Consider the following 24442-nt stretch of genomic DNA (forward strand, 5'->3'; position numbering starts at 1 on the left):
TGAAATCATAAACAAATATTAAAGCTCATTTTAAAAAGGAAAGTGATGATAGAAAACAGATGTACAGTCATGCGTGGCTTAGTGATAGAGATCTGTCCTGAGAAATGTGTCATTAGGCGATTTTGTCATAGTGCAAACATCATAGAGTGTACTTACACAAACCTAGATGGTCTAGCCTGCTACACACCTAGGCTATATGGGTAGCCTCTCACTCTCCTAGGCAGCAAATCTGTACAGCGTGTGACTGTACGGAATACTGCTGGCAATTGGAGCACAGTGGTCAGTATTTGTGATTCTGAACATATCTAAACACAAAAATAATACAGTTAAAGATATAGCTAGTGCTCGACTTACGACCACAATTGGTTCCGACAGACCGGTCGTAACACGAGTTGGTGGTAAGTTGAGTAGGCTATATGTACAGTACTGTAAAATGATGTTATCAAAATCTTTAAGTCATATTTTATCGTAATTTTCTTTCATTATTGTTATATATCATAATTTTCTTTGTTCATTTTATGCCATTTGTATCATCTCTACACCATTTTGTTTCTTATTTTTACATTTGTCAGGTTTAAGTAAAACACTGCATTACCAGTACAACTGGTTTAATATTTGCAAAACATACAAAATTACAAAATACAGGTGCATACAAAAATACAAAATACAGGTGTAAAAAATACCATAGGAAACATTTTCCCAATTGCAAGACATATCAAAATACATAAACATGTACAAAACATTTTATTGGATGGGCAACGTTTGCGCTGCCAGACGCGGAGCAGTCATGGCTAGCGATTGTGGTCGTAAAGTCGAATGGCCGTAAGTTGCATAGGTCATAAGTTGATCAATACCTGTATATTCTTATGAAAATATAATATTATAATCTTATGAAACCACCATGTGATCCATCATGGACCAAATGTTGTTATGCGGTACATGACTGTACTGTAAACCCTAAAGCTTTAGTGTCCTTTACTGTGAGAAGTAAGAGACCTTATTATCTCCTCCCGCTCCTCTCAGGAATATTTACCCCATTTTTTTTTTCTTTTTTAATACCTTGCTGCAGCAAAACTCTGCATTTACCAGAACTTTTCCGTGAACTTACTAACACATGACGTAAATGCATTAACGCTCTTTCCTTCATTAATGTAACATTTCTGTTTTACTTTTGGTGTGTCCTCCACATGTTTTGATTTATTTATCGCATAAACATTTAAAGGAGTCCCTCTTTGTGCTTCAGGAAAGTGCCAAGTGCTGGAACTGAGAGATGGGAAAAGGCATCAGTTTATCTTTCCTGGATTTTAACTCCGGAGCAGAAACAGTACATTATTTAATATAAAGAGCAGTGCTAAATGCGCACTTTTCCCACAAATGCTGATTGGAGATGCAGATAATAATGGTGATAGATAAAATACAGATAATAATGGTGATAGATGCAGATAATAATGGTGATAGATAAAAATGGTGATAGATAAAATAGGCTTCAAATATTGGTGGCAAGGTAACACAGCTCTTTTGTGTAGTACCGATCACCAGCAGGAGCTTGGAGTATTTTCAGAAAGGTCCAAATGGGAGTGTGAGAGGAAGCCTGGATAGGCTTTGGGAAGAAATGATTCACAGTTATAAAAAGGATTTGGCTTATAAACTTTCCTCTCCATAAATACAAGGAAATTAGCAATGGGCAGAAAGAGTAAGTAGGCCGATTTCTTTCACTGAGAAAAAGCAGAACATACAATCCCATTATTACTCTGCTGGTTAATTATTAATCCTATGCTTTTCTCTTGCTAGAACTTCTGGTATGGTATATAATTCATGAACACACTTTGCCAGCTCTCAGCCTGCTGGTTAATCTCTCTTTGGTGTCATTTTAGTCGTGTTTGAAAACCTCCAGTTCCCTTTCATAGGACTTAGCTTTTCAAGTTCTCAAATCTACATTTTTAGGCATCTACTTGCATGTTCTTATCTTTCGAAACTTTTGTGATCATCAATTTGGTTTTTTAGGTTCCAAGATATTTCTTTTAGCCCATTACAATGTACATAATATCAACAAGTCTGTCAAGATTCTAAAATTCCCATTTTACTAGGAAGATACAATAGAAAACATATTCGATGTGTATGTGAAAGCTGGTCTTCTTGCAAATGAGTGCTAAAAATGTGCCTCCAGATAGTAGCTGGTAAGTGCTTGCAAAGATGCCGCATCACAGCATATGCAGAATCTACAAAATACAGGGCCATAACCACCTTCCTAAGGCACCTGGTACTGGGGACTTATTGCTGGAAATTTTTTTTACTCTAGTTGTTCTTAAACAGTTAAAATGTGTTTATTGTGTTTGGTGAAGTTATTTTGAACGTGTGAATTATCATAGTCCCAGTAAGTGGAACCTTATCCTGTTGCCATTTTTCGACCATTATTTCCCCCTTCACCCTAAAAAAGCTTCAGCTTTGAACTTCATGTTATCAGATTATATCATCTACTATTTCTCTTTTGTGCTGTCATCTGCCAATCTATAGGACGTTTTCCTCTTTCTCAAAGTTATCAGTTCCTCTCTCATTGTCACACTCTCTGGTACTATTCCTGCCTTAATGCTTGGCAATTTTGCTATACATATAGATCATCCTTCCAACCATCCATCCTTTCAATCTTGGTTGTCCAGTTCTTGACCTCCAATGTCCTTGATCTCCAATCTACCTTAGCTTCCACTCCACTCACACACAAGGTCATGGCCTATGCCTTGTACCTCAGACAAGCAGTTGGTCAATACTATGTGACCAGGCAATGATCAGCTTGCCACCTATTTTAATAAAGTTTTATTGGAACACAGTCACACTCATTAATTATATGTTGTCTACGGCTGCTTTCATACCACAATGACATAGTTGAGTAATTGTAACAGAGACTGGCCTGCAAAGCCATGCCCTGGGACAATAACTGCACCCACTCCATAATCACAATTTTGTGCACCCTTCTCAGACTAGAGCCTTCTGTCTCAGAAGGCTATAAGAAATGCTATAAGCTCTACATGGCAGACATTTTTGTCTTATTTTTATTAACTGATGCGTCCAAAGCCTCGAGAGCAGTAGTAGTCACATTGTAGATACCCACACAGTATTTTTTTGAGTAAGCAAACATAGAGTATGAGACAACTGAGGTGTACACTGCTACAATGAAAACATAATTTGAAAAGTTTTCTACTGCTCTTTTTTCTCTAGCTTATCTCCAAAGTATAACATGTCTGAATAGGATAGACTATGTCCACTATCATTTGTGGAGTGATTGAGTGATTCTTTGTGTTTCCTTGCTTAATGCCATCAATGTAGGACATTGTCAAGTGTTTGAACAATATATTTTTATCGTACTATATAAAAATAGCCATAGATTTCATTTGTTTGTTTCTTCAATCAAAATATGTTGATTGATCACCTATTTTGCACATGTACTTTGCAGGAAGGAAAAACATACACTGACGTCAGGAGTGTATATTCTCACAGTGTGAGTCAGGCAATACAAATATAAATAAAGTAATTTCAGATTCTGACAAGTACCATTAAAAAAAAATTCAGAGTAATGAAATAGAAAGTGATGGAATGCTCAAGGAAACCCCTCCAAAGAGATGACCTTTGAGAAGGCACAAAAATGAGAAGAAGTCACTCATTTGAAAACAGAGGAAAGGGAATTCTTAATAAAGAGAAAAGCAAGTGCAAAGGCCTTGCAGTAGAAAGAAGTCTAGCATCTTAGAAACACACACACTTCTGGAGATGTGGTCAAGGGGCAGAATGTAACCAAATGTAGGTGGAACAACACCCAGAGACCAAATCATGTGGAGCCTTATTCACCACGGTGAGGAATTTCTCTCTAAAATCCTACTGTGGAATTTCAAGCCGGGGAACGAAAGGACTTATATTTTGAGAAGAACAGAGAATGGACTCATAGGGCAGGGAGGAAGCAGGGAGAAAGGTTCAGAGGCTCTGGTGGAATCAGAGCTAGAGATGATGGTGTTGTAGGCCAGAAGGAGAACAAAGGGGATAGTGAGCTGTGGCCAGATTTAAGTTCTATTTCAGAGTAAAAGCTAGGACTTGCTGTTGGATTAGAGGGGAGAGGTAAGAGGAAAGAGACGGATGTAGGATGACTCTGGTGGGAGACAGCTCTGCTTACACTGCCAGGTCTCCTGGCTGTTCAGGTTTCTTATGGCAAAAAGAGCTGGGAGCAGGACACCTGTGCTTCTGTTCTGCGTCTGGCACTATCAATTCATGTGAAAGATGATATTATTAGGTTGGTACAAAAGTAATTGCGGTTTTTGCGGTTACTTTTAGTAATGATAACAGCAAAACATTATAACTGCTAATTATTGAATGCTGTCTATATTCTAGGCACTGCGGTTTTTGCTTTACATAAAATCTTCCAGTTAGTCATTTGAACAACTCCCTGTTTTATAGATGATGAGAAAAGCCCAGAAATGAGGAATACTTTTCCCAAGGTCACAGAGTTAGTCAGTGGCAGAACTGGGTTTGAATTCAAGTCTGTCTGACTTTAAGACCATAAAGCCTAACCTCTATGCTGTACTGGCTCCCAGAAGGGTAATACTTGATTTTATAGTTCAAAATACCCTTTAATATTTTATGTCATTTGATTTTGAAGGAGTCGTCTCTCATTCCTGTTGATTCTTACCCTATCAGTGCTCTGATATAAGGAAGAATAAAATTATTTCTATTTTGAATACCAGAAAAGTGAGGCTTGGAGGTTATATGAGTTCCCAAGTTTAGGTAGGTAGTAATGGAAAGGCTAGAAATCAAACCAAATTCTTTCAGTCCCTGGCCCATGACCCTGATGGCAGATGAGTCAGTTGACTTAGCTAGGACTTCAGTTAGACCTGATCTCCTGATGAGTATATCAAGGAGGGGTGGTTTAAGTGAAGTATAGTACATGATCTGCCTTTTTAACAGTTGTTGGTTTCATGTACCTCTCTGGCTTTTGTATGTCGAATCATTATTGCTAAGCTGGCTAGGAATTTCCTCCCCATATTCACTCATTACCTTTCCTCATTATTTACTCTGTACCAGCCCAGAAAATTTTGGCTGACTACTTCCAACACATTTTTGGGAATAGCATCAGAGGAAATCACAAATATTTGTGTAGTAGCATTGCTTTACACTTCTTTTGTCTTCCTTGCAATGTTAAACAGTGAGGTCCCCAGTAGAAAGTCTCATAAAGTAATTTATGTATGTAAAATATATGAAAAGAAATGATTTAAAATTATAAAAAAAGAAGTCTGAGACACACACACATATATATATAACTATACTCAAACTTAATTTTATTTTCACTTTTTAGTGAATTGCTTTGGTATCATAAGTATGTATGTGTTTAAATACATATTTATTAACTATTTATCTTTAAAAAGTTTGGAAACAACTTTGGAGATAATAGGTTCATTGAAGATTTTAGACACAAATGGAATGGTTAGAATTGTTATTTAGGATGACTACTCTAAAATCCATGTGCCAGTTGATAGAATGGGAGAGAGACTGGAGACAGGAAGATAGTTAGAAGTTATAATTATATTATCTGTAAAGTATAATGGGGGGTTGAGTTACAATCACGACTCTTACTACCGGAAAATTTAAGGAAGTTAGAAACATAAGATGTAATCAATTACACTGATAAGTATATGTACACACACATTACTGTATTGCAAGAAGTCACTGAAATATTGTGATAAATTATAAAATGGCTAGTTTAATTAATATAAGCAATCTAGATAATTCAGAAACCCTTGACATTTAATAAACTTATTTTGAACTTGTCTTATGAAACATTAGTGATCACATTTAATCTACTGTAATTTAATTTAAAGACATTGAGTTATCTGGAAAATTGGCTTAAATTTTCATTTCATTTGCATGTTTATATACTCTCAAAGAACATTAAATGTCATTTTTGGAGGGGTATGTGTGTGAGTTTATGAGTGAGAGTGGAGGGAGGTGAGAGGAGGAAAGAGAGAAGAGTTTTCATCTTAATGTTCTGGAGTTGTCTCCTGGATTTTAACAGAGGTTTTCCTCCTTTGGTATGTCTGACAGAATGGTTATTGCCTTTAACCAGGTTAAAAATATTTTGCTCCATCTACATCCAGGCGGAATTGATAATTGTTCTGTATGTGGTAGAGGACTGAGGAGAAATGAAATGTTTTGTAAAAATGAAAGAAATAAATTTGTTTGAAGTATTGTGGGAACTCTCTAGGGTGTGAATAGATCACCTGCCATTTTAATTGTTCTGGTTGAGGTGATGTGTTCTGTGTAAAGGTTCAGTATGTTGTAACATTAGTTGAAAAAGTGTTTACTTACAGGCTGGGTTTACCAATGTTTCTGCCACTCCAAGTAAAACATACTGAAGAATCAGGTAGAAACAGGGCATGGAGGAAACAGTGAGAACTTTTCCTGAAAGGGGCTGCTCCACTGGAGGGAAGTGTTTTCTGTGTATTTCAAAGAAGCCAGCTATCATCACAGACAATGCAGCAAAAAGATTTCCAGCAACTAAAGGAAATAATGCAGAAGAAAAAAAAATTAAAGGAAGAGCTAGAGATTTATGTAACAGGTCCTAACATTTCTTATGCATTGACATTCGATGTTTCCTCATCATTTGTTTTCCCTCAGAATATCTAGACGCCAGTTAACTCTCCTGTCTGACCATACAGTGCTTAGGCTCTGGTCTCAGAAAGGGCTGAGTTGACTTCCTACTCCCTGACTTCCTGTATGTATGACCCCAGGCCTGTAATGTAAAATCATTATCACTTTCCCCAGCTCTAAGGTGGGGTTAATGATGTTTACTTTGTAAGGTGCTTGTGATCATTTAAATAAGACAATTGATATCTGCTGGGGATTGATTCCAAGATCCCAAAGAAACCAAAATTCTTGCTGCTCAAGTCCCTTAAATGAAAAGGCTTAGTATTTATTTGCACATAACCTACGCTCCTCCTCCTCTATTCTTTAAATCATATCTAGGTTACTTATAATCCCTAATACAATGCAAATGGTATGTAAATAGTTGTTATACCATATTGTTTAGGGAATAATGACAAGAAAAAAAGTCTATACATGACCATCTTTTTTTTTTTGCAACCTTTTTTTATTATTTTACTTTAAGTTCTGGGGTACATGTGCAGATCTTGCAGGTTTGTTACATAGGTACACACATGCCTTGGTGGTTTGCTACCTCCATCCCCCCTTCACCTACATTAGGTATTTCTCCTAATGTTATCTCTTCCCAACCTCCCCACCCCCTGCTATGGCTCCCCTAGCTCCCTACTCCTCAACAGACCCCACTGTGTGATGTTCTCCTTCATGTGTCCCCGTGTGTTCTAATTGTTCAACACCCACTTATGAGTGAGAACATATGGTGTTTGGTTTTCTGTTCTTGTGTCAGTTTGCTGAGAATGATGGTTTCCTGATTCACCCATGTCCCTGCAAAGGACATGAACTCATTCTTTTTTTATGGCTGCATAGTGTTGCATGGTGTATATGTGCCACATTTTCTTGATCCAGTCTATCCCTGATGGGCATTTGGGTTACTTCCAAGTCTTTGCTATTGTAAACAGTGCTGCAGTGAACATACATATGCATGGTCTTTATAATAGAATGATTTATAGTTCTTTAGGTATATATCCAGTAATGGGATTGCTGGGTCAAATGGAATTTCTATTTCTAGCTCCTTGAGGAATCACCACACTGTCTTCCACCATGGTTGCACTAATTTACACTCCCACCAACAGTGTAAAAGTGTTCCTATTTCTGCACATCTTCTCCAGCATCTGTTGGCTCCAGATTTTTTAATGATTGCCATTCTAACTGAAGTGAGATGGTATCTCAATGTGGTTTTGATTTGCATTTCTCTAATGGTGGGGTGAGCTTTTTTCATATGTTTGTTGGCTGCATAAACATCTTCTTTTAAAAAGTGCCTGTTCATATCCTTTGCCCACTTTTTGATGGGGTTGTTTGTTGTTTTCTTGTAAGTTTGTTTTAGTTCTTTGTAGATCCTGAATATTAGCCCATTGTCAGATGGGTAGCTTGCAAAATTTTTTTCCCATTCTGTTGGTTGCCAGTTCACTCTAATGATTGTTTCTTTTGCCGTACAGAAGCTCTTAAGTTTAATTCAATCCCATTTATCTATTTTGGCTTTTGTTGCCATTGCTTTTGGTATTTTAGTCATGAAGTCCTTGCCTATACCTTGAATGGTATTGCTTAGGTTTTCTTCTTGGGTTTTATGGTGTTAAGTCTTATGTTTAAATCTTTAATCCGTCTGGAGTTAATTTTTGTCTAAGGTGTAAGGAATGGGTACAGTTTCAGCTTTCTGCACATGGTTAGCCAGTTTTCCCAACACCATTTATTAAACAGGGAATCCTTTCCCCATTGCTTGTTTTTTGTCAGGTTTGTCAAAGATCAGATGGTTGTAGGTGTGTGGCATTATTTCTGAGGCCTCTGTTCTGTTCCCTTGGTCTATATCTATATTTTGGTACCAGTACCATGCTGTTTTGATTACTGTAGCCTTATAGTATAGTTTGAAGTCAGGTAGTGTGATGCCTCCAGCTTTGCCCTTTTTTCTTAGGGTTGTCTTGGCTATGTGGGCTCTTTTTTGGTTCCATATAATGTTTAAGTTTAAGGTGTTTTTTTTCCCAGTTCTGTGAAGAAGTTCAATGGTAGCCTGATGGGGATAGCATTGAATCTATATAAATTACTTTGGGCAGTATGGCCATTTTCATGATATTGATTCTTCCTAACCATGAGCATGGAATGTTTTTACATCTGTTTATGTCCTCTCTTATTTCCTTGAGCAGTGGTTTGTAGTTCTCCTTGAAGAGGTCCTTCACATCTGTTTTATTGGTGTACCTGAATGTGACGGGGAGAATGATTCTAAGCTGGAAAACATTCTTCAGGATATTATTCAGGAGATTTTCCCCAACCAAGCAAGGCAGACTAACAGTAAAATCCAGGAAATACAGAGAACACCACAAATATATTCCTTAAGAAAAGCAACCCCAAGGCTCATAATCATCAGATTCAGCAGGGTTGAAATGAAGGAAAAAATGCTAAGAGCAGCCAGAGAGAAAGGTCAGGTTACCCACAAAGGGAAGCCCATCAGACTCACAGTGGATCTCTCGGCAGAAATCCTACAAGCCAGAAGAGAGTGGAGGCCAATATTTAACATCCTTAAAGAAAAGAACTTTCAACCTTGAATTTCATATCCAGCCAAATTCAGCTTTATAAGTGAGGGAGAAATAAAACCCTTTACGGACAAGGAATTGCTGAGAGATTTCATCACCACTAGGCCTGCCTTACAAGAGCTCCTGAAGGAAACACTAAACATGGAAAGGAACAACCAGTACCAGCCACTGCAAAAACGTACCAAATGGTAAAGACCATCGAAACAATGAAGAAACTGTGTCAACTAATGAGCAAAACGACCGGCTAGTATCAAAATGGCAGGATCAAATTCACACATAACAATATTAACCTGAAATGTAAACAGACTAAATCAAAAGACACAGACTGGTAAACCAGATAAAAAGTCAAGAAACATCGGTGTGCTGTATTCAGAAAACCCATCTCCCATGCAAGGACACACATAGCCTCAAAATAAAGGGATGGAGGAAGATTTACCAAGCAAATGGAGAGCAAAAAAAAAAAAAAAAAAAAAAAAAAAAAAAAAAAAAAAAGCAGGGGTTGCAATCCTAGTCTCTGATAAAAGAGACTTTAAACCAACAAAGAGCAAAAGAGGCAAAGAAGGGCATTACATAATGGTAAAAGGATCAATGCAACAAGTAGAGCTAATGATCCTAAATATATATGCGCCCAATACAGGAGTACCCAGCTACATAAAGCAAGTTCTTAACCACCTACAAAGAGACTTAGACTCCCACACAATAATAGTGGGAGACTTTAACACTGCACTGTCAATATTAGACAGATCAACGAGACAGAAAATTAACAAGGATATCTAGGACTTGAACTCAGATCTGGACCAACTGGATGTAATAGACAACTATAGAACTTTCCACCCCAAATCCACAGAATATACATTCTTCTCAGCACCAAAATGCACTTACTCTAAAATTAACTGCATAGTTGGAAGTAAATCACTCCTCAGCAAATGCAAAAGAATGGAAATAATAACAACCAGTATCTCAGACCACAGCGCAATCAAAAAAGAACTCAGGACTAAGAAAATCACATAAAACCGAACAACTACATGGAAACTAAACAACCTGCTCCTGAATGACTACTAGATAAATAATGAAATGAAGGCAGAAATAAAGATGTTCTTCGAAACCAATAAGAATGAAGACACAACATACCAGAATCTCTGGGACATATTTAAAGCAGTATTTAGAGGGAAATTTATAGCACTAAATGCCCACATGAAAAGTGAGGAAAGTTCTAAAATCGACACCCTATTGTCAAAATTAAAAGAACTAGAGAAGCAAGATCAAACAAATTCAAAAGCTAGCAGAAGACAAGACATAATTAAGATCAGAGCAGAACTGAAGGAGGTAGAGACACAAAAAACCCTTAAAAAAATCAAGGAGCTGGTTTTTTTTTTAAAGATCAACAAAATAGATAGATTGCTAGCCAGGCTAATAAAAAAGAAAAGAGAGAAGAATCAAATAGATGCAATAAAAAATGATAAAGGGATTATCACCACCAATTCCACAGAAATACAAACTACCATCAGAGACTACTACAAACAACACTATGCACATAAACCAGTAAATCTAGAAGAAATGGATAAATTTCTGGACACTTACACCCTCCCAAAACTAAACAGGAAGAAATCGAAACCATGAATAGAATAATAACAAGGTCTGAAGTTGAGGCAGCAATTAATAGCCTACCAACCAAAAAAAGTCCAGGTCCAGATGGGTTCACAGCCAAATTCTACCAGATGTTCAAAGAGGAGCTGGTACCCTTCATTCTGAAACTATTCCAAACAATACAAAAATTGGGAATACTCCCTAACTCATTTTATGAGACCAACATCATCCTAATACCAAAACCAGGCAGAAACACAAGTAAAAAAGAAAATTTCAGGCCAATATCCATGATGAACATAGATGCAAAAATCTTCAATAAAATCTGGCAAACAATGCAACAGCACATCAAAAAGCTTATCCATCATGATCAAGTAGCCTTCATCCTGGGGATGCAAGACTGGTTCAACCTACAAAAATCTATAAATGTAATCAATCACATAAACAGAACCAAAGACAAAAACCACATGATTATCTCAATAGATGTGGAAAAGGCCTTCAACAAAATTGAACAGCTGTTTATGCTAAAAACTCTCAATAAACTAGGTATTGATGGAACATATCTCAAAATAATAAAAGCTATCTACAACAAACCTACAGCCAATATCATACTGAATGGGTAAAAACTGGAAGAATTCCCCTTTGAAAACTAGCACTAGACAAGGGTGCCCTCTCTCACCATTCCTATTTAACATAGTATTGGAAGTTCTTAGACAGAGCAATCAGGCAAGAAAAAGAAATAGAGTATTCAATTAGGAATTGTCTCTATTTGCAGACAACATGATTGTATATTTAGGAGACCCCATGGTCTCAGCCCAAAATCTCCTGAAACTGATAAGCAACTTCAGCAAAGTCTCAGGATACAAAATCACTGTGCAAAAATCACAGGCATTCCTATACACCAATAACAGACAGTGAGCCAAATCATGAGGGAACTCCCATTCACAACTGCTGCAAAGATAATAAAATACCTAGTTATACAACTAGCAACCATGTATTTTTTATTCAAGATTGGTTAAATCTGCAGATGCAGATCCCTTGAATTAGTAGCAATTATTATTGCAGATAAAACGATTTAAAACTTCTATTACCAAATAAGATATCATCCTAGATAACTTTTATAAAAAAGATATATGAGTCAAAAATGATTTGGAGGAAGTTCAAATATAAAACTTTTTAAATATAATTTTAATTATATTATAAACATATTTTTGAAATAAGGTATTATTGGTCCTCGGTTGTCTACCATTTCTCTAATTTTTACAGAGAAGGCAAAGTAGCTATTAAAGAATTAAAGACTAGAAACAGGTTTAGAAAAAAATTTCTTAAAGAGATAAATTAGCTAAATGAAGAGTACAAATGCAAACAATTATTCAGATAGTGGTCAAACTCTTCCTTTTACTTTTAAGGAATTATCTAGAAGTTTTTTCTTGAAAATGAGTACGGATTTTGTTACAGAGTCCATATCTACTCTAACCGTTCCATTTCTCCATTTAGCATTCATATTATTGGACTTAATCCTATTGTTAGAGCAGAGGCAAACTTTAGCTTGATGGAATTTACTTGAAATTTACAGATAGTCACATTTTGCTAACTTGCATAAAATTTTAGATAAGGCAAAGCTTTCAGTTCAGAAAAATCAATCTAATGTTTAAATAGGTTAGTGTTTATTTTGGTTGATAGAGAAACTGGTAGGTAAATTTTTGATTATGTCTCAGAATTTAAATATATTCATAAAGACTGCTCTTTCCAGGGTCCCCAAGAAATCAAAGGTGTAAAAAAGGAGGAAATCTCAATTAAACCTCAGTTCAAAAATTTGAGGAATTCTTAATTTATTACTATTTTAAATTAAGGTCTATAAAGGCTTACTCATAGTAAAGTAGAGATTTGTGTTCTGCAAACGGCTCACATAAAAAATATACATTTCACATATCATCTGACTTTAAGGCCAAATTCATTATATAATCACATTTATCAAGATTATTGGGTACATTACAAACTCATCAGAAAGAGTGCTAATATGTCAATTCAATTTAATATTTGCTCTGTTCCTGCTGTATGCTAGATACTATGCTCAGCACTGTGGGGGATAAAAGATGAAAAAAGTCTGTTCTATTGCAGACTCATATTCTATTGGGGAGTATCAGAAGAAGAACTTACTGCTAGTTGAAGAGGTGAGAGAGACATCATTTTATGCTTTTAAGAAAGAAGGTTTTCAGTATGAAAAGGTGAAGGCAGCAACGTGGCATGAGCAAAGGGACAACGTTGTGAAAGCATCAGACAGATTTTCAGGAGAATGAGACACTCAAGTTATTTCAGACTCAAAGTAGACGATAGATTGGGGTCAAATCATAGAAGCATTTAATACACTTTTGAGATATTTGAAAATTACTCTGAAGATAATAGAATGACGATAATAGAATCATTGAAGATTTTAGACACAAATGAAGTGATTACAATTGTCATTTAGGATGATTACTCTAAAGGTCATGTGCTGGTTGGTAGAATAGCAAAGATATTGAAGGTAGGAAGATAGAAGTGATAAAAATAATCTGGTAAAGTATAATGGGGGCTTAAGTTACAATCAGGGCTTCCACTTCAGGAAAATATAAGGAAGGTAGGAACATAAAATGCGACAGAGTGCACTGATAAAACCATAGCAACTGAAGCAAAGAGCAAGGAGGAAGCAGAAGTTAGTGATGAATATGTGTCTGGGTGACTGGAAAGATGGTAGTGGTGATATAAATAAGAACCATCGTAGATATGCGGAAAAAACGAATTTAATTTTGAGTTGAGTTGGAGATACAAAGGGGTCATCTAAAGAGAAATGTTCAAAAAACAATTAAAAATGTGTCATAGCTCAGGAAATTGGATGAATCAAGAGAGAAAAAATAATGAGTCATCTGCTTAGCATTTAGGGCCAGGTGAAACTGAAAGAGGATTGCGGAGGCAGAGTGCCTTCAAGCATGTTTGCATTTGGGACAAGAAAATGAAATAAAATGGCTAAAAACAAGGCCAGAAAAATAGGTCATGTGTAAGAAAAGGCTTCAAAGAGGAGGATACACAGAATAGAACTTTTGATTTTTCGAATTCTTCTCCTTCACTCATCTGATCTCTTCTACATCTGTGGTCCCCTCACTTCCCCCTACCTCCAAATATATCATTAAGTTCCGTAGATTTTGTTTCCAAAATACAGTTGACCCTTGAACAACATGAGTTGGAACTGCTCAGGTACATTTATATGCGGGTTTTCTTCTACTGCTGCCACCTCCGAGACAGCAAGACCAACCTCTCCTCCTGCTCCTCCTCAGCCTACTCACTGTGTGATGACACTGAGGTTTAAGGTCTCTATGATCATCCACTTCCATTTAATACAGAGTAAATATATTTTCTCCTTTATGATTTTCTTAATAACATTTTCTTCTCTGAAGCTGACTTTATTGTAAGAATAAACTTTGTAATACATAAACATAAAATGTATATTGCTTGTTTATGTTATTTAATGAGGCTTTCCATCAATAGTAGGCTATTACTAGTTAAGTTTGGGGGGAGTCAAAAGTTACACATAAATTTTTGACTGTGTGAGGCTTGATGCTCCTGACTCCTGCATTGTTCAAGGGTCAACTATATATTATAAATCAGTTTGCTTCTATCCATAGCCACTGCCATCGTTCCAAGACAAGCCATTCTCATTTTTAACCCAGACGATGTGCAGTAGCATATTGACTGGTCTTCCTGTTTCCGCTCTTGTCCACCTCTAGCGTAGAAGCACCCAGCAGCCAGATTGATCTTATGTAAATGTAAATTGAATATTAGTCTTCAGCTTGATTCCTTCTATGGGGGTCCACACAGTTATGAAGAAATCCATAATTTTTCACACGGCCTGTGTGATCGGTGCCTGTTACTCCAGTCTAATTGCCTGCTACCTTCTACTGCCTGACTGGTTCAGCCACAATAATCTTCATCTTTCTTGAATATTTTAAATTCTTTCTTTTCCACCTTAGGGACTTTGATTTGCTCTTCACTCTGTCTGAAACTGTCCCCTGCTTTTTACTTGTCTAATGCCTCTTTGTCTTTTAGATATGCACTTCATAATCTAAATTAGATCCCATAACAGCCATTTTTCACTATACTGACTACAATTTGAAATAAGATATTTTTAGTGTGTTCATTTGTACCATGTGTTCCAATTACTTAATTGGAAGCCTCATAAGAATTGGATCTAAGTTTGTTTTGTTTATTATTCTTTACTACCAAGAAAAATGCCCAGGTTCACAATAAGTAATGCGCGCGCACACACACACACACACACACACACACACACACACACACACAAAAGTAAATAAATACATGACCACATTTAAATATTTTAAGAGATAGAGGATAATGAAACATTTGACAAGTGAACTGTATTGAAGAATGGATTACCAGTTACCTTTTATACTCAACAGTATTCCCATGATGAAATCAGAAAGGAAGGGGTTGAACAATGAGTGGGCAGTGAGTATGTGTAAGTAGTGTTATCTAATCTAAGATGTTTGGTGTGCAGAAAAGGAAAAAGCTGCACAAATTGCTTAAGAAGTTAGCAGGATCACAGGAAGCTCTTTTATAAGATGTGAAAGGCTTAGTTATGTTTGTATAGATGAAAGAGGACTCAATGGAGATGAGAAAAATTGAAGATATATGAACAATAAAATACATAATACAGAAACATCATGAAGTAGGTGTGAGAGAGAAAAGGTTTAAGGGCCCAAGTTTAATCCTAGCAAGGAAAGAAAAAAGTCATCCTCTAAAGGAAGAGAAATGTATAGAATGCTTAGCATATGGAGAATATTGAGAAATAGAAAAGTGAATCTGAGGACATATTTACCATACATGTCCAGAAAGGAAAGAAAAAAAGTCATTCTCTAAAGAAAAATAAATGTATAGAATATTTAGAATATGGAGAATATTGAGAAATAGAAAAGTGAATTTAAGGACATGTTTACCATATAATCTTATTCTTGCCACTTAGAGAGGCTAGTCACTTGCTGAGAGTGAATAGATGGGAAAGAAATTGAGAGGATATAGCGGTAAGTTTCAACAACCACTGTTGATGAGTTTAAGCCAAAGATAGAGCCTATGGTAAAATTAGAGCTGGTTGCTGTGATGTGCGGCTTATTTTACTGAGCTCTTTTTTTTATTCTAATAGTGCAAAAGCAGAACTATTCCAGACAATAGAGACACAATTTAGTACTTGTCCCATATGCTTTGCTTTTGACATTACAGTAAACAATTAGAATGATGTTAAATTATTCAGTTTACAAATTTTAGTTGAATTTTTAAATATTTTCATCAAGAGAATAAGGCACTTGAGAATTTTTATTTAATTCTTAAAAAAGACAACAAATTCTTGAAATAATTATGTTCTTCAATTCATGATTAATCATGGTTTAAGACTTAGATAATGGCCAAGTATTTTTCTGTTTTATTATATATATATATATATATATATATATATATATATAATTACACTTTAGGTTCTGGAGTACATGTGCAGAACATGCAGGATTGTTGTATAGGTACATACATGGCAAAGTGGTTTGCTGCCTCCACCCCTCCTCTGTTACCTATATCTGGCATTTCTCCCCATGTTATCCCTCTGCAACCTCCCTACCTCCTGCTGACCCTACCGTAGTCCCCCACAACAGACCCCAGTGTGTGATGCTCCCCTCCCTGTGTCCATGTGTTCTCATTGTTCAACACCCGCCTATGAGTGAGAACGGGTGGTGTTTGATTTTCTGTTCATGTGTCAGTTTGCTGAGAATGATGGTTTCCACATTCATCCATGTCTCTACAAAGGACACGAACTCATCATTTTTATTGCTGCATAGTATTCCATGGTGTATATGTGCCACATTTTCCTTGTCCAATCTATCATCGACGGGCATTTGGGTTAGTTCCAGGTTTTGCTATTGTAAACAATGCCGCCATGAACATATGTGTTCATGTGTCTTTATAATAGAATGATTTATAATCCTTTGGGTATATACCCAGTAAGGGGTTCCTGGGTCAAATGGAATTTCTATTTCTAGTTCCTTGAGGAATTACCACACTGTCTTCCACAATGTTTGAACTAATTTACACTCCCACCAACAGTGTAAAAGTGTTCCTATTTCTCCACAACAGATTTTTTAATGATCGCCATTCTAACTGGTGTGAGATGGTGTCTCAATGTGGTTTTGATTTGCATTTCTCTAATGACCAGTGATGATGAGCATTTTTTTATATGTTTCTTGGCCTCATATATGTCTTCTTTTGAAAAGCGTCTGTTCATATCCATCACCCATTTTTGAATGGGTTTGTTGGTTTTTTTCTTGTAAATCTGTTTTAGTTCTTTGTAGATTCTGGGTATTAGCCCTTTGTCAGATGGGTAGAGTACAAAAATTTTTTCCCATTCTGTTGATTGCTAGTTCACTCTAATGATTGTTTGTTTTGCTGTACAGAAACTCTGGATTTAATTAGATCATATTTGTCTATTTTGGCTTTTGTTGCCAATGCTTTTGGTATTTTAGTCATGAAGTCCTTGCCTGTGTGTCTGTCCTGAATGGTTTTGCCTAGGTTTTCTTCCAGTATTTTTATGTTGTTAGGTCTTATGATTAAGTCTTTAATCCATCTGGAGTTAATTTTAATGTAAGGTGTCAGGAAGGGGTCCAGCCTCTGCTTTCTGCATATGGCTAGCCAGTTTTCCCAACACCATTTATTAAACAGGGAATCCTTTCCCTATTGCTTGTTTTGTCAGGTTTGTCAAAGATCAGATGGTTGTAGATGTGTGACATTGCCTTCAAGGCCTCTGTTCTGTTCCATTGGTCTATATCTCTATTTTGGTACCAATACCAAGCTGTTTTGATTACTGTAGCCTTGTAGTATAGTTTGAAGTCAGGTAGCATGATACCTCCAGCTTTGTTCTTTTTGCTTAGGATTGTGTTGGCTATGCGAGCTCTCTTTTGGTTTCATATGAAGTTTAAGGTGGTTTTTCCAGTTCTGTGAAGAGGGTCATGGGTAGATGGGGATAGCATTGAATCTATAAATTACTATTGTGAAAAAGGGCCATTTCACAATACTGATTCTTCCTAATCGTGAGCATGGAATGTTTTTCCATCTGTTTGTGTCCTACCTTATTTCCTTGAGCAGTGGTTTGTAGGTTTGTAGTTCTCCTCGAAGAGGTCCTTTACATCCTTTGTTGGTTGTATTCCTAGGTATTTTATTCTCTTTGTAGCAGTTGTGAATGTTATTGGTGTTTAGGAATGCTTGTGATTTTTGCACATTGATTTTGTATCCTGAGACTTTGCTGAAGTTGCTTATCAGTTTCAGGAGATTTTGGGGTTAAGATGATGAGGTCTTCTAAATATACAATCATGTCATCTGCAAATAGATACAATTTGACTTCCTCCTTTCCTAATTGAATACCCTTTATTTCTTTTTCTTTCCTGATTGCTCTGGCTAGAACTTCCAATACCATTTTGAATAGGAGTGGTGAGAGAGGGCATCCTTGTCTAGTCCCAGGTTTCAGAGAGAATGCTTCCAGTTTTTGCCTGTTCAGTATGATATTGGCTGTGGGTTTGTCATAGATAACTTTTATTATTTTGAGATACATTCCGTCGATACCTAGTTTATTGAGAGTTTTTAGCATAAAGTGCTGTTGAATTTTGTCAAGGGCCTTCTCCACATCTATTGCAATATTCTCGTGGTTTTTGTCTTTGATTCTTGCTTTATGTATCTGGGTGCTCCTGTATTGGGTGCGTGTATATTTCAGACTGTTAGCTCTTCTTGTTGCATTGATCCTTTTGGTTTAAAGTCTATTTTATCAGAGACTAAGATTGCAACTCCTGCTTTTTTTTACTCTTTATTGCTTAGTAAATCTTCCTCCATCCCTTTATTTTGAGCCTACATGTATCTTTGCATGTGAGTTGGGTTTCCTGGATATAGCACAGTTGGGTTTTGACTTTTTATCCAGTTTGCCAGTCTGTGTCTTTTGTTTGGGACATTTAGCCCATTTACATTTAAGATTAATATTGTTATGTGTGAATTTGATCCTGCCATTTTGATGCTGGCTGGTTGTTTTGCCTATTAGTTGATGCAGTTTCTTCATTGTGTCAATGCTCTTTACCATTTGGTATATTTTTGCAGTGGCTGGTACTGGTTTTTCCTTTCTATGTTTAGTGCTTCTTTCAGGAGCTCTTGTAAGGCAGGCCTGGTGGTGATGAAATCTCTCAGCAATTGCTTGTTCATAAGGGATTTTATTTCTTCTTTGCTTATGAAGCTTGGTTTGGCTGGATATGAAATTCTAGGTTGAAAGTTCTTTTCTTTAAGGATGTCGAATATTGGCCCCCACTCTCTTCTGGCTTGTAGTGTTTCTGCTGAGAGATCACTGTGAGTCTGATGGGCTTCCCTTTGTGGATAAACTGACCTTTCTCTCTGGCTGTGCTTAGCATTTTTTCCTTCATTTCAACCCTGGTGAATCTGACAATTGTGTGCCATGGGGTTGCTCGTCTTGAGGAATATCTTTGTGGTGTTCTCTGTATTTCCTGGACTTGAATATTCACCTGCCTTGTTAGGTTGGGGAAATTATCCTGGATAATATCCTGAAGAGTGTTTTCCAGCTTGGATTCATTCTCTCCATCACATTCAGGTACACCTATCAAATGTAGATTAGGTCTTTTCACATAATTTCATATTTCTTGGAGGCTTTGTTCATTTATTTTCACTATGTTTTCCTCTAATCTTGCCTTCTCATTTTATTTTATTGAGTTGATCTTCAATCTCTGATATCCTTTCTTCTACTTGGTCAATTCGGCTATTGAAACTTTTATATGCTTTGTGAAGTTCTTGTGTTTTGTTTTTCAGCTCCATCAAGTCATTTATATTCTTCTCTAACCTGTTTACTCTCATTAGCATTTCATCAAACCTTTTTTCAAGGTTCTTAGTTTCTTTGCATTGGGTTAAAATATGTTCTTTTAGCTCAGAGAAGAAGTTTGCTATTACCCACCTTCTGAAGCCTGATTCTGTCAGTTCATCAGACGCATTCTCCATCCAGCTTTGTTCCCTTGCTGGTGAGGAGTTGTGATCCCTTGGAAGAGGAAAAGCATTCTTTTTTTTTTTTTTTTTTTTTTTTGGTGTTTTCATCCTTTTTGCACTGATTTCCCGTCTTTGTGGATTTATCCACCTGTGGTGTTTGTAGTTGGTGACTTTCAGATGGGATCCTTGAGTTGACGTCCTTTTTTTGATGATGAAGTTATTTCTTTCTGTTTTTTAGTTTTCCTTCCTCTGCTGTAGGACTGCTGGAGGTCTACTCCAGACCATGCCTGGGGATCACCTGTGGTGGCTGCAGAACAGTAAGGGTTTCTGCTAGTTTCTTCTTCTGTTTTCTTCATCCCAGAAGGATACCTGCCAGATGTCAGCCTGAGCTCTCCTTTATGACGTATCTTTTTAGATATACAGAGGTCAGGGAGCTGCTTGAGGAGACAGTCTATACCTTATAGGAGCTCAAGTGCTGAGCTGTGAGCTCCATTGTTCTGTTCAGAGCTGCTAGGCAAGTACATTTAAGTCTGCTGCAGGGGAACTCATAACCACCTTTTTTCCCAGGTGTTCTCTCCTGTGAAGGTGCACCTTTATGTATAAGTTCCTGATGTGCTGCTGCCTTTTTTCAGAGATGCCCTGCCCAGCAAGGAGGTAGCCTAGTGGCAGTCTGCCAGCAGAGGCATTGCTGAGCTGCCATGGGCTCTGTCCCGCTTCTGTGTGAACTTCATTGCAGTTTTGTTTATAGAGGTATAGTTAGAACTGCCTCATTAATGATGGTCTGCTTCAGTAATGGTGGACTGCCTCAGTAATGGTGGATTGCCTCAGTAATGGTGGGCTGCCTTGGTAATGGCAGACTGCCTCAGTAATGGTGGACTGCCTTGGTAATGGCGGATGCCCTTCCCCCAACAGAGCTGGAACGTCCCAGGTCCAGTTGTGCCTGCTGTGAAACTCTCAATCCAGAGGGTTTCAGATTGCTGGTCTTTGTGGGTGTGGCACCCACCAAGCCAGATCACTTGGCTCCCTGTTTCAGCCCCTTTTTCTTCAGTTGAATGGGCGGCTCTGTCTCTCAGGCGTTCCAGGCACCAGTTGAAATGGCCACCCAGATTTGTGTGAGTTTTTGTGCAGAGTCCTGCTGCGCTGGCTGAACCAGCTGTACTGGAAACTCATGGCACTTTTCAGCCCAGGAATCTCCTGATCTGTGAGCAGTAACAATTCGTTTGGAAATGCAGTGATCACTCACCCTCTGCATTGTTGTCGCAGGGGACTGCACTCTAGAGCAGTTCCTATTTGGCCATCTTGGATCCCTCTGGCCAAGTATTTTTCTAATTAAATAGTCTCCACCAGTGTGATTAGTATGATTCTTGTTAGTTATGTAACTCTGGGCTAGTCACTTTACCTTAAACATTCTCAATTATCTTTTGTACAAAATTTGGTATTAGATAATGAATAATGGGGAAAATTCTTTGCAAGTTGGAAAGAAATATGCAGATTTAGAATACTTTTAAGATATTACTTTACAAAAAGAAGACTCTCATTTGCATTCCAATATTTAGAGCAGTTTAGGAACTTCCAGTTAAGATGGCTGATTGACCACACAATTTTATTTTTCTTTCCCATGATTCTAGTTAAATGTTGACAAAGAAATTTGGAAAAGGTAAAAGTCAGATAAAGAGAAAACATTGGTGGACAAAAATAAAAATAAATTTAGAAATTGGAAAGAGAAGTGATAAATGATTTAGAAAAAACAATGAGGGAGCTGCAATCTAAACTGACTGCTGAGTGAGAGATTGATGAAGCATGACCCTAATCCCCTGTGGAATCATTTAGAAGCTCATGACTTGAAGGCACTAGGTATTTTAGAAGGTGGGGATAAGACTCAGAAGGAAAACTGCAAGGACTGGTTGAAAGTCTGAAAGCACTGAATGGTGAGATTGTCCAGTCTCCAATTCTATCCCCATAAAACAATGTGAGTACATTTTCCATCTCCTCCTCCTATTACAGACTGGAGATTACTTTGCACAATTTAAATAGGTGTGACTTTGGATTCAGAAAAGGTTGAGGCTGAAAATGGAAAATGGATAAAAATTAGATTTTGAATGACGAGACATCCCCATTCCTACTTACATACAGACACACCTCACTCTTAGCACTAAGAAATGTGCCTCAAAGCAGGAGGTTGAAAAAATCTTCTCTCAATAAGCTGAATAACTCCATTAAAAGATTGCTGTATATAATAGCATGGGGGAGATCCTCATAATAATATGACTGTTTCCTTGCCAAATGATTCTACAGAGAATCCCCATAAGCAAGTCTCACTTATGTACAAAGTCATATCATCCTCAGTAACACTATTATTTTACAGTCTGTAAGAATAGATATCCAAAGATACCAGACGTTTGAGAAAAGCTTCCAATATGAGAAACAAGTAGACAAGTAAACAGGAAGTGGAGGTAATCTGTAGCTAATATCCTCAAATAATAAATAGCTATGAAAAAAGAATAGTAAGAAATCTTAGAAACAAAATATGACTACTAAAATACAAAGTCAGCAGAAAATTTGGAGAATGAAGTCAAAGAAATTTCCAAAAAATAGAGAAACAACAAAGAAAAAAGGCAATAACAATAAAAATCAAACAAATAAACACATTTATAGACATTTGAAGAGAAAATATTGAGACTTATTGAGTTAAAGAAGGTCCAACATCTGATCAATAGGATTAATGGGAACATCTAATCAATAAACTTATTGATTTATTTTAGGAAGGTCCAACATCTAATCAATATTTCCTTTTGTGTTGCAAAAGGAAATACAAAGAAAATGGAAGAAAGAAAACTTTTTTTAAAAATAAAATTTTTCTAATTGAAAGAGCCCACCTGGGTTAAAAGTACAGCGATTGAAAAAGACCTTTACCAAGGTACAATAACATGAAATTTTAGAGCATCATGGAAAAAGAGAAGAGCTTTTCATTTAGTAAAAGATATTGTTACACAGAATGAGCATCAGGAAAGCACTGGACTTTTGGCCAGGTGCAGCAGCTTGTACATGTAATACTAGCACTTTGGGAGGCTGAGGTGGGAGGATCACTTGAGGCCAGGAGTTCAAGACCAGCCTGGGCAACATGGCAAAACCCCATGTCTACCAAAAATACCAAAATTCACTGGGTATGGTGGTGCACTACTGTAATCCCAGCTACTCAGGAGGCTGAGGCACAAGAATTGCATAAACCATGGAGGTGGTGGTTGGAGTTAGCCAAGATCATGTCACTGTACTTTAGCCTGGGCAACAGAGCTAGACTCTGTCCCAAGGAAGAAAGAAAGAAAGGGGGGGGGGAGGGAGAGAAGGAAGGAAGGAAGGAAAAAGAAAAGCACTGGACTTTTCAACAGTAATTCAAGTTGCTTTCTTTGGTTTTCTTTCAGAATTTGAATTTTGTGAGTATCTTCTAAGTCACTCCTAATCCTAACTAATTTGAGGTAATCTAGATTTTAAAAATACCATGCACTTTTATTTTTTTGAATGTTACTTGTGCTATGTAAAAATGCTCATATTTTATCAAGGAAAATTTATGGCATTTTCAGCAAAAATTTATACAAGTGTCACTATTTTTTTCTCTGTAAAAGGCCAGGGATATTTCAGACTTTGTGAGAAAAACAAAATTGAGGATAAGTAGGTACCTATGTAATAAGAGAGAAAATAAATTTCTACAATATTTTAAATTGATAAAATTTAAAATAATTTCTTTTGGGAGAGTGATGCAATTTCACCTAATTGGGGTTCAAAGTTGGTGTTTTCTATTATCAAATCAGTTGCAAATTGTTCATCTGTGAAAACCATTCTTACCGTGCAGGTCATACAAAACAGATGGTGGGCCAGATTTGGCCCATGAGCTGTAGTGATTGGATAATCCCTGTTTAGTCATCAGCTTTTATTGCCTGTTACTGAACTTTTGTTCTGGTCTACTGAGAAATTGTGACATTTTCTCTGGGCCACTGCTGCCTATACACGTGCATGAAACCTGAGAGAGCAGTCTTTTGGCCACTTTCTTTGTCACTGATACTGAAATTGTCCTCCCTGAACAGTAGTGTAGGTATCACCTGGGAGCTTGTTAGAAGTGCAGAATCTCAGGCTCTGCTCCAGAACCATTGACTCAGAATCTGCATTTAAACCAAGTCTCTAGATGATTCTTACACAAATTAAACTACAAGAAGCAGGGCTCAAGCATATGGCACTATCAGGCCTGATCTAGCAAAATCCAATGAAAGACAGTTCTCCAGAAAATTTCAAGCAAAGTACACATATTTAGTTTATTGTCTTAGTTTGCTAATGCTGTTATTTAAAAAAAATGTCTGAGACTGAGTAATTTGTGAAGAACAGAAATTATTTTTTCTCATAGTTCTAAAAGCTGGAAAATTCAAGGACAAGGTGCCGGTAGGCTTGGTTCTCTGGGGAAGGCTGCTCTCTGCTTCCAAAATGGCACCTTCCACTTGGCAGAAGGTAGAAGAGAAAATGGGCTGAACTCATCAAGCCCTTTTATAAGAGCCCCTAATCCCATTTGTGACCATGGAGCACTGATGACCCACTCACCT

At 37.0% G+C, this 24442-nt stretch overlaps 1 protein-coding gene and 2 long non-coding RNA genes across 3 annotated transcripts in view; 2 read left to right on the forward strand and 1 right to left on the reverse strand.

Annotated features, from left to right (window-relative positions):
• Window positions 1-24442, reverse strand: part of SLC15A5 (solute carrier family 15 member 5) — an 89091-nt gene that overhangs the window by 29169 nt on the left and 35480 nt on the right. The window contains exon 6 of the mRNA XM_032253753.1: window positions 6343-6531. Within this exon, the coding sequence (XP_032109644.1) occupies window positions 6343-6531 (189 nt within the window). The remainder of the gene's footprint in view (window positions 1-6342; window positions 6532-24442) is intronic.
• LOC116533863 lies at window positions 776-7061 on the forward strand. The gene is made up of 2 exons (XR_004261478.1): window positions 776-1429; window positions 1484-7061. It is a non-coding gene; the product is annotated as an uncharacterized LOC116533863 (long non-coding RNA).
• LOC116533862 lies at window positions 11690-22993 on the forward strand. Its single transcript, XR_004261477.1, has 3 exons — window positions 11690-14339; window positions 15777-15781; window positions 22963-22993. It is a non-coding gene; the product is annotated as an uncharacterized LOC116533862 (long non-coding RNA).

This window comes from Sapajus apella, unplaced genomic scaffold, assembly GCF_009761245.1.
Source record: "Sapajus apella isolate SASKATOON/1434 unplaced genomic scaffold, GSC_monkey_1.0 scaffold84, whole genome shotgun sequence".
Lineage (NCBI taxonomy): Eukaryota > Metazoa > Chordata > Mammalia > Primates > Cebidae > Sapajus > Sapajus apella.